Source organism: Ahaetulla prasina, chromosome 5 (genome assembly GCF_028640845.1).
Source record: "Ahaetulla prasina isolate Xishuangbanna chromosome 5, ASM2864084v1, whole genome shotgun sequence".
Classification (NCBI taxonomy): domain Eukaryota; kingdom Metazoa; phylum Chordata; class Lepidosauria; order Squamata; family Colubridae; genus Ahaetulla; species Ahaetulla prasina.
In genome coordinates this window covers 63,027,590-63,037,148 of record NC_080543.1, presented here as the reverse complement: position 1 = coordinate 63,037,148, position 9,559 = coordinate 63,027,590, and the positions used below count along the sequence as shown (strand labels likewise).

The 9,559-nt window shown below is 35.5% G+C and overlaps 1 protein-coding gene across 1 annotated transcript in view; it reads right to left on the bottom strand.

Moving 5' to 3' along the window:
• Positions 1 to 2,881: 2,881 nt before the first annotated feature.
• NDP (norrin cystine knot growth factor NDP) overlaps positions 2,882 to 9,559 on the bottom strand; it is a 28,836-nt gene continuing 22,158 nt past the window's right edge. Inside the window, exons 2-3 of the mRNA XM_058185722.1 lie at positions 7,297 to 7,651; positions 2,882 to 4,262 (exon numbers count right to left, since the gene is read on the bottom strand). Coding sequence (XP_058041705.1) covers positions 4,035 to 4,262; positions 7,297 to 7,470 — 402 coding nt within the window. The 5' untranslated portion in view covers positions 7,471 to 7,651 and the 3' untranslated portion in view covers positions 2,882 to 4,034. The remainder of the gene's footprint in view (positions 4,263 to 7,296; positions 7,652 to 9,559) is intronic.

Below are 9,559 nucleotides of genomic sequence, written 5' to 3'. Positions count from 1 at the left end.
CTCTCACAATACTAGACAACACAGTATCAACAGTAGAAACCTTCAAATTTCTAGGTTCTATCATATCGCAAGATCTCAAATGGACAGCTAACATCAAAAACATCATCAAAAAAGGACAACAAAGAATGTTCTTTCTGCGCCAACTCAGTAAGCTCAAACTGCCCAAGGAGCTGCTGATTCAGTTCTACAGAGGAATTATTGAGTCTGTCATTTGCACCTCTATAACTGTCTGGTTCGGTTCTGCAACCCAACAAGAAAAACACAGACTTCAGAGGATAATTAGAACTGCAGAAAAAATAATTGCTACCAACCTGCCTTCCATTGAGGACCTGTATACTGCACGAATCAAGAAGAGGGCCGTGAAAATATTTACAGATCCCTCGCATCCTGGACATAAACTGTTTCAACTCCTACCCTCAAAACGACGCTATAGAGCACTGCACACCAGAACAACTAGACACAAGAACAGTTTTTTCCCGAAGGCCATCACTCTGCTAAACAAATAATTCCATCAACACTGTCAAACTATTTACTGAATCTGCACTACTATTAATCTTCTCATAGTTTCCATCACAAATCTCTTTCCATTTATGACTGTATGACTATAACTTGTTGCTGGCAATCCTTATGATTTATATTGATATATTGACCATCAATTGTGTTGTAAATGTTGTACCTTGATGAACGTATCTTTTCTTTTATGTACACTGAGAGCATATGCACCAAGACAAATTCCTTGTGTGTCCAATCACACTTGGCCAATAAATTCTATTCAGTGATCTCCGCAAACTTCCTGACTATCTGCCGGACAACTCACAATTTATTATTTTCACAGTGTTAACAAAAATCAGTTAAAGCCAACTCTTAAGAATTAAACTCTTGCATTTTGGTTAATTTGATAACATAGATGTTAACAGCTTGGTTTTCAAGATTTTTTTTATAATATGATAATCATATTTCTTACTTGATAGTTCAGTTCTGTTAACAGATTTATATGAAGCTATAGGGGGAAAAATTCCACTCAGAGGTATGCAACCTGTGGTACTCCATATACTATTAAGCTACAACTTACCCATCCGCTGGGTCTGACTGAAATTAAAGTCTAATCGTAATTTGAAGACCATATATTGCCAGTCTCCACCATAGATAGAAAATTTTAGTAGCTATATATCCAGATCTATTGATAACAGAAATAGAAATGTAAAAGAAAAAAATGGGGAAAATATTCAAAATACTTTTAGGTTCTAGGTTTTAGGTTCTACCATATCACAAGATCTAAAATGGACAGCTAACATGAAAAACATCATCCAAAAAGCACAACAAAGAATGTTCTTTCTGTGCCAACTCAGAAAGCTCAAACTGCCCAAGGAGTTGCTGATACAGATCTACAGAGGAATTATTGAGCCTGTCATCTGCACCTCTATAACTGTCTGGTTTAGTTCTGCAACCCAACAAGACAGACACAGACTTCAGAGGATAATTAGAACTACGGAAAAAACAATGGCTACCAACCTGCCTTCCATTGAGGACCTGTATACTGTTCGAGTAAAAATGAGATCTGTGAAAATATTTACAGACCCCTCACATCCTGGACATAAACTGTTTCAATTCCTACCCTCAAAACAACACTATAGAGCACTGCAAACCAGAACAACTAGACACAAGAACAGTTTTTCCCTGAATGCCATCACTCTGCTAAACAAATAATTTCCTCAACACTGTCAAACTACTTACTAAGTCTGCATTATTATTAATCTTCTCATCATTCCCATCACCCATCTCCTTCCACTTATGACTGTATGACTGTAACTTTGTTGCTTGTATCCTTACGATTTATATTGATATTGTTTCCTGATTGCTTATTTGTATCTATGACAATCATTAAGTGTTGTACCTTAGAATTCTTGATGAAGGTATCTTTCCTTTTATGTACCCTGAGAGCATATGCACCAAGACAAATAGCTTGTGTGTCCAATCACACTTGGTCAATAAAAATTCTATTCTATTCTATTCCATTCTATTCTATTCTATTCTATTCTATTCACCATGGCAATGGAAAGATCATTCTGAAATAATGCATATCTGCCATGATGATCAAATGTTCTAAAAGTTTCTGCCATGAATGATATCTTTGTGAAAAGTATTTAACTTCAGAAAGTAGCTTATACCTGCCACTAATTTCTCTTTCTCTCTCCTTGCAGTTTATTGATGAAGGGTCAATACTAATGAATTTTGGCATTTCCTGGATGATCTTAATTATGGCCATATAATTCACAAAGCTGCTTGGCTAGATATTCAGCAGATCCTTTCAGTTGTTGTTTCCATTAGCCAGGCAACCATCCCCCAAGAGACCAAGAGGACTCTTTCTGTGTATTTAATGGAATCTCTCTGATTTAATTGTCAAAATTCTGGTTACTCTACATGGCAAGTATTCCAGAAAGAATATATGACATAGAACAGATGGGCTGCTTGTCTTCTCAGTTTAAGTCCCCATTTTATGTTTTTTAATCAATTAAATTATGCTAACTATATTAATATGACTGTAATTGTTAGACTATAGTATAATTAATTTGGGAGTTGACAGTTTCTTTGGAGCCACAAATCAGCATCCAGGAATCACTCTAAATTGTTATACAAGTCTACGTGAAGCAAAATCATTGTACTCTATAGTGACAATAGTGAGATCCTTATATCAAGGCCTTTGTGATGAGAATACCAGCTCTGTCCAACTTTTACTCTCTATAATTCACTTTTGTGTAACTTTGAAAATGGAATTTATATTCATTGGAGAATGTATAATATCTATGAACAAATGTAATCGGTATAACTCTTTTTTAAAATATCTCAGTGAATTACAAAATTCATAAGAACTTTTTTTAAATGTGAAATATTTATTGAACCTATGTTTCTAGAATAAATCGTTTTGTTAGAGTCTCCCACCTAGAGCCACAGGTGTATTTGGCACAATGAATCAGTTTAAAAATCTTATGGTTCCATTATAAAAATGTAAGCATACTAGTTCACTATATTATGAGTAATCAGCTGATATTACCTTTTCTGAGTGATACATACATTTAACATAAATCTTTATTTAAACTTGTTTTTTACATATAAATGAAAGCAAAACCAAGTATTATTATTTTGGTAGATTTAGATTAATATTATAATACTGACCAACAATGTGTAACATTTTCTCTTTGGAGGATGAGGAGGGGGAAGAGGAAAAGGAAGGGGAAGGGGAAAGAGAAAGAGAAAGAGGAGGAGAAGAAGGAGAAAGGGAAGCAGAAAGAGGAGGAGGAGGAGGAGGAGGAGGAGGAGCTTGTTTTCCAGATTTCAACTTTTGACTGTAAATATACTTTCCCAATACCGGAGAAGCCACACTGGTAGTTCCATAAATTTTCTATTATTTTGTAATTGCACCTAAATCACAATAACTTGTCCAACTGCTGCCAGACCATACAAAATATATCTTTTACCATTCAATACAGTCTGTTTTCATGGCCAGTATAAACTAAAGGACATGTTTAAAAGACACAATAGGCTTCTGTGTACAGGGAAGGATTCTTTGTTTTCTTGTAGAATAAATTGTTTTCCACATAATAGCATCCACTGTATGCATTTTCTATGTCCCTGGTCCTTTTGTGTTGCTGGCTGAACATGCAAACCAAGAGCCATAATTCTTAAGTTGACCTTATTCAATATTAAAGACTCACTGACATAGAAAAATGACCCCAAGAACCTGAATAGAGATTTCTAACAAGGTATGTTCCCATTCCTCACCATCACAAATGATTATATCTTCAGCAATGATGTGCAATTATACATTCTGGTGTCTGTTGTATTGTTTGGTACAACCCCCATGTATCCGTGTGACTCTTTCACACCAATGAAATCCATTCTAATATTCTTGGTTGTAGCAACAGCAAACCATCAGAAGGTTAGCCCTAGCTGTTTCTGCTTCTGGAAGTTCAGCTGAAGAGCATTTCTACTTCCTGTTTTTTGTTTTTTTGTTTTTTGCTACAGCAGATTTTACCCTAAGAGTTGCATTCCTCACAGTGACACGAGAGGATGTAGCGGTAGGTGGCAGTAAGTCTCATTCCACCAGAACAGCGCAAACGCATGGCCTTCAGTTTAGAAGTCTGTGGCCGGCAGCAATGACATGTGGATCGGAAAGGCTGTTTCAGAACTGTGCTGAAGGACACCATTGGCTCTGAGCGTGATGTCTGAGTGCACTGTCCCTCACAGCGAGCCAGCAGCACCATCTGTAAAGAAAGGAGACCAAAAAGATCAGAAGAAAAGAGTTAGCCCAAAGAATGCAACATATAATACCAGTAGAAAATGTGGGGCTCAGAACTGTATGATCTTTACATCCCAATTCATAAACTGGTGAAGTCTTATATATGTTGTTGAGCCATTTTAAAGTCTGTATAAAACTTACAGTAGTCCTCCTTGCACATATAAATAGCCATATCCTAAATGTTATATCATGAACATTGCATATTGTATTAACTATATAAGCATATGCATGGTATATCACTATTTTCACTGTATTTTTAATCACTCCCATTCAATTTAATAAAAAGACATTTCTTTCAAAAGGAGAACAAAGCTGATGGAGTTCTCACCATGTATACTGTACATAGTATATATTGAAAGGTATGTGTGTCCTGACTTTTAACATTTAATTTATGAGGGAAAATTTATGAGGAACTGTCTGGAAGGGATTTTTTTTTCCTAATCAGGATTCATGGGCTTCAGAATGATGGAACAGCATGCCACAGAGAAAGAGAAACTCAACAAAATCTTACAACTATAAAATTTTACATCATGTGCCACCTAAAGAAAGGGGAATTGTGAGATCTCACTGTAAAATAACCTAACTGAAATGCTGAATATTGCAAAAATGAAGAAATTTATTATGGTGCATTTTGATCAGATACATAATCTGTCACTTCATAGAATACAATTTAATACAAATTCAGATTCTAAATTCTAATACAAATTTAAGGTTTATGTTTGGGTGAAATAATGATAACAATGAAGAGTTCCTTAATATACACTTAATTTAAGTAAAATTATAGCAGTTGAACCCCCTACATCAGGGGTGTCAAACTCGATTTCATTGAGGGCCACATCAGGGTTGTATTTGACCTCAGCGGGCTGGGGTGGACATGGCCAAGGTGGGCCTGGCCAGCATGATGCCATCCATTTCTGCTAGAGAAAACGGACTCCCAAGCTCTGTTTTTGGCTGCAACAGCCTCCTGCAACCCTCTTCCAGAGAAAACAGAGCTCGGGGGATGCACGTGGCCCTCACAAGCTCCGTTTTCGGCTGGGACAGCCTCCTGCAACCCTCTGCCAACAAAAATGGAACTTGGGAGGGCTGCGTGTGGTCCTTATGAGCTCTGTTTTTGCTGGCAGAGGCACCTCAGGCCAGTCCTTAGCTGTTTGTAGGATGGTCCTGCGGGCCAAATTAAGCAAATCTTGAGTTTGACACTACTTTCCCTACTTATTTAGGAATTCACTAAATTAGTCTAAATTTTCAGCCATCTGTATATCCTATGGAACAAAATAAAACCATATATGAGATACAATTATGCATTGGTGAACACGTAATTGCTAAATTGAAATTTGAAACAGAGGAAAAACAGGTTAAATAATGTATGATAAGGAAGGCTATGAATTTTAGTTTTAATATACAGATGGACTAAAGGGAAATAGGTAATTGAAAGGATTGAAATTTAGGCTGTTATAATCTTAAATAGATTTTTTGTAAAATGATGTACTGTTGAAATTGTCTAAAATGTATAACAGCACTTCAAATTCAAATTGGAAATGCTAACAAGGGACATTTTATCATGTTTAGTGGACATGTAAGAAAGCTAGAAAGTTTTGGATTCAAATATACACATTGATGCACAGGATTTTAAAGATATACAACTGAGAACAGAAGTCTTTCTTCTGGGATTGATGGAGAAACTGCTGGAAAAAGTAATGGAGCTTTGCTTTTGTATGTGATAACTGCAGTGAGATTATTGTATGCACAAAGAAGGAAAAATTGTCCACACTGGAGGAATGGTTGGTGAAGGTGATGGAAATTTCTGAGATGACCAAATTGCTTTTTTGATTTAGAGAAAAGATAATATCTATGTTTATTGTTAACTGAAAATCCTTTATAGATTTTGTGTAGAGCAGAAATAAAAAGTTTGGTTAAACTACTAGAAACCAGGAAACTGTGAGTTCTAGTCCCTCTTTAGGCACAAAAGCTGGCTGGTTGACTTTGCACCTCTCATTCAGCCCAGCTCACCTGACAGAGGGGTTGTTTTTGGGGAAGGAGGAAGGAATATTAGTTATGTTTGCCACCTTGAGTTGTTTATAAAAATGATAAAGGAGGAATATAAATAAAAACAAACAAATAAATAAATAATGGTTTTATGATTACAGGATAGATTATGGAAAGAAAAGGGTAATGGTGTATCTCTAGAATAAAAGGGAAATTTATCATTGTACTTGTAACTTCTGTAAGGAAGATCAGAAGCTACTTCTTTGTGTGTTTTCTTTCTTTTCTATTTTTTCCCCCTTTGTTGCACTTTTAGTTTATTTATTTATTTATTTTTCTTTTCTTCTTACTTTATTTTGATTTGCATTAATTTTCATGTTTATCTTTAAAACTTTTAATGATATATTAAAATTGAAAACTTATCACTGCAGTAATACAGTGCATGGGAGGGAAGGAGGGAGAGAAAGGGAGAGGGAGAGAATCAGTTACTCCCAAATGATAGAAAATATTATCCACAATGACAGTAAAGTTACTTTACTCCAAGATTGGGCTAATCCAATTATTAGACCAAAGTGATCACTTCAGATACAAGAGAACAAGAGTTTCTCCTATAGAGTTATAGTTGTCTTATAGTTGTTTTCCACTGTGGAAAACAGAGCAATGTATATATTACATAATCTACTCTGCCCCTTGCTCAGTTTGTCTGCTATTTGAGAATTCTCTCCTATTATATGAACTGAAGTTGATTGAAATATTAGTTCAGCTTCTTTCTCTACATGAAGTGGACAGAAGCACGCATCTTTACATCACATCAGGTAATAAAATATCATTTTCTGATGATCTTGCATAACATCAAAACATCTCTGGAATTAACCTAATTTTATAAGCAATTATGTATTGATGTTAAGCTAATATTTGGTTTTAGAAAATTTAATTGTCCTTCCTTACAAGTTTGGTAGTATTTCACATACTATGTGAAATAATTTCACATAGCTTGAGAAGTCTACAGCAACACTTACCTTTGAGCTGCATTTGTATAAAGGATGGCTGATAGAATCAACATAGTGATGCCTCATACATCGCCCTGGGTCCGTATCAATCATAAAGGTACTATCCTTTTTACTGCCTGTATCTCCCGTTATTACCAGAAGGGACAGCATGGAAATTGAAGCTGCAATAACATGATTTCCCATCCTTGGTGAATGTCTTAGGAGTACCAGTAGAGGGAGATAGAGTATCAGAAGCCCTCTAAAGACTGAGGCCCAGTCTTCTGCCAAGAAAGCAGAGGGTCTGTTTTAAGTCTCCAGGTTGTCATTGCTGGTTTGGGGTTAGACATTTGCTGAGGTTATAATCCATCAAAAATCTCCTTCATAGCTGGAATAAAAATAAATAAGTTACACTCCTGGAAAACAGCAAAATGGCCTCAAGAGGCCAGTAGGCATAAATTACAATGGAGCTCAAAGTCCTGATGTGGTCCAAGAAACACTTACGGAGTAACTATTGTCCCAAATTAAACATAATGAAAATAAGGGTCAAACCTTGCCATGCTTAAGGCCTCTTCTATTGATATTATAGTGAAGAGGATTTCATCATCAGTGATGAAATCACTGGGATCCAACTTAATGAAAATTAGCAAGGCGTTTGTGGTTTCTAAATGTAAATGCCTGTATATCCACATGTCTTAATAAAAGGCCTATTCTAAGGGATTAGATCAAGACAGTATTTCATCAGAGTTGCTGGTTTGGCTTCAAGAGCAAGAGAAATTGGATTCTTCCCTTTCCTGGGCGGGTTGCCTTATCATTACAAAAGCATGAGTTCCTCAATCATATATTTGTGTCTTTAGGTTATAGCCCACTCATATCTGTGCCCATTACAATGTGCTGAGACTTATGGAATTAGTGGGTGTAATACTGTTTGCAAGGTGAAAATAGATTTTACAACTGCACATGCAAATAGGCAACACACGTCTGAATGTGAACACACTAATGATACATGTGATCCATTAAGTAAGAAATACATGTATGAAAAATGTATGAGCATGTCCAGAAATATTTTACAAGAAGAGTCCTCCACTCCTCTGATCGCAACAAAACACCTTTTTTCACCAGACTTAAAATTCTGAATTTAGAAAATTTAGAACTACGCCACTTTCGGCATGACCTGAGCATAACTCATAAAATCATCTGCTACAATGTCCTTCCTGTCAAAGACTACTTCAGCTTCAACCGCAACAATACACAAGCACACAATAGATTCAAACTTAAAGTGAACCGCTCCAATCTTGATTGTAGAAAATATGACGTCAGTAACAGAGTTGTTAATGCCTGGAATGCACTACCTGACTCCGTGGTCTCATCCCAAAATCCCCAAACTTTAACCTAAGACTGTCTACTGTTGACCTCACCCCATTCCTAAAAGGTCTGTAAGGGGCGTGCATAAGAGCACCAGCGTGCCTACCGTTCCTGTCCTAATGTTCCCTTTGGTTGTATTCATTTTGTGTGGTTATTTCATGCTTATACTTATATATATTGTTGTGTTTGACAAAATAAATAAATAAATAAATAAATAAATAAATAAATAAATAAATAAATAAATAAATAAATAAATAAATAAATAAATAAATAAATAATATACCTATAAGGAGGATAGAGCTATAAACAAAGTAAAAAAAATCATTCGTAAAGGCACAATCTGATAAAAATCTTGATTTTAAATGGAAATATGACTCTGTTATTAGCAGGCTTTATTTTCATATGCACCCATGAGAAAATTAATTTTTCCACCTGAGAGAAAAGAACAGCTATTATTAATTAACTCTCTTAATTTATTCAAATGCAGTCAAACAATTATGTAAACACATCAGGCCTTAAAATACTAATTATTGAAACACTCAATAAAAGTGGCTGCTATTTTAAAAGAACCATAAAACTCATTCCAAATTGCTTTAAAACAAGAACGCATATAAATGCTGAAAATCTATACAATGATGGGGCTAAAAATATAAATGATTTCAAGTTGCAAAAATTGATTTTTGAAAGTCTGAAAGCTGAAGAGATATACACTTTATGTTTATTCATAGGCAGATAACTGTAAATGTTTATCCGGTGATATATATGTAGACATGAGCCACTTGATAAATAAGCAAGAGCTCTGATCTTGCAGCTACCATTCAACTACTAAACTTATTATGCCCATTTCCATTAGCATATAAGAGCTGTCATTTCTTGCTGTCCAGGCAACCATCAAGAAAAGAGACTCTCCCCAGTGACTTCATTATTCAAG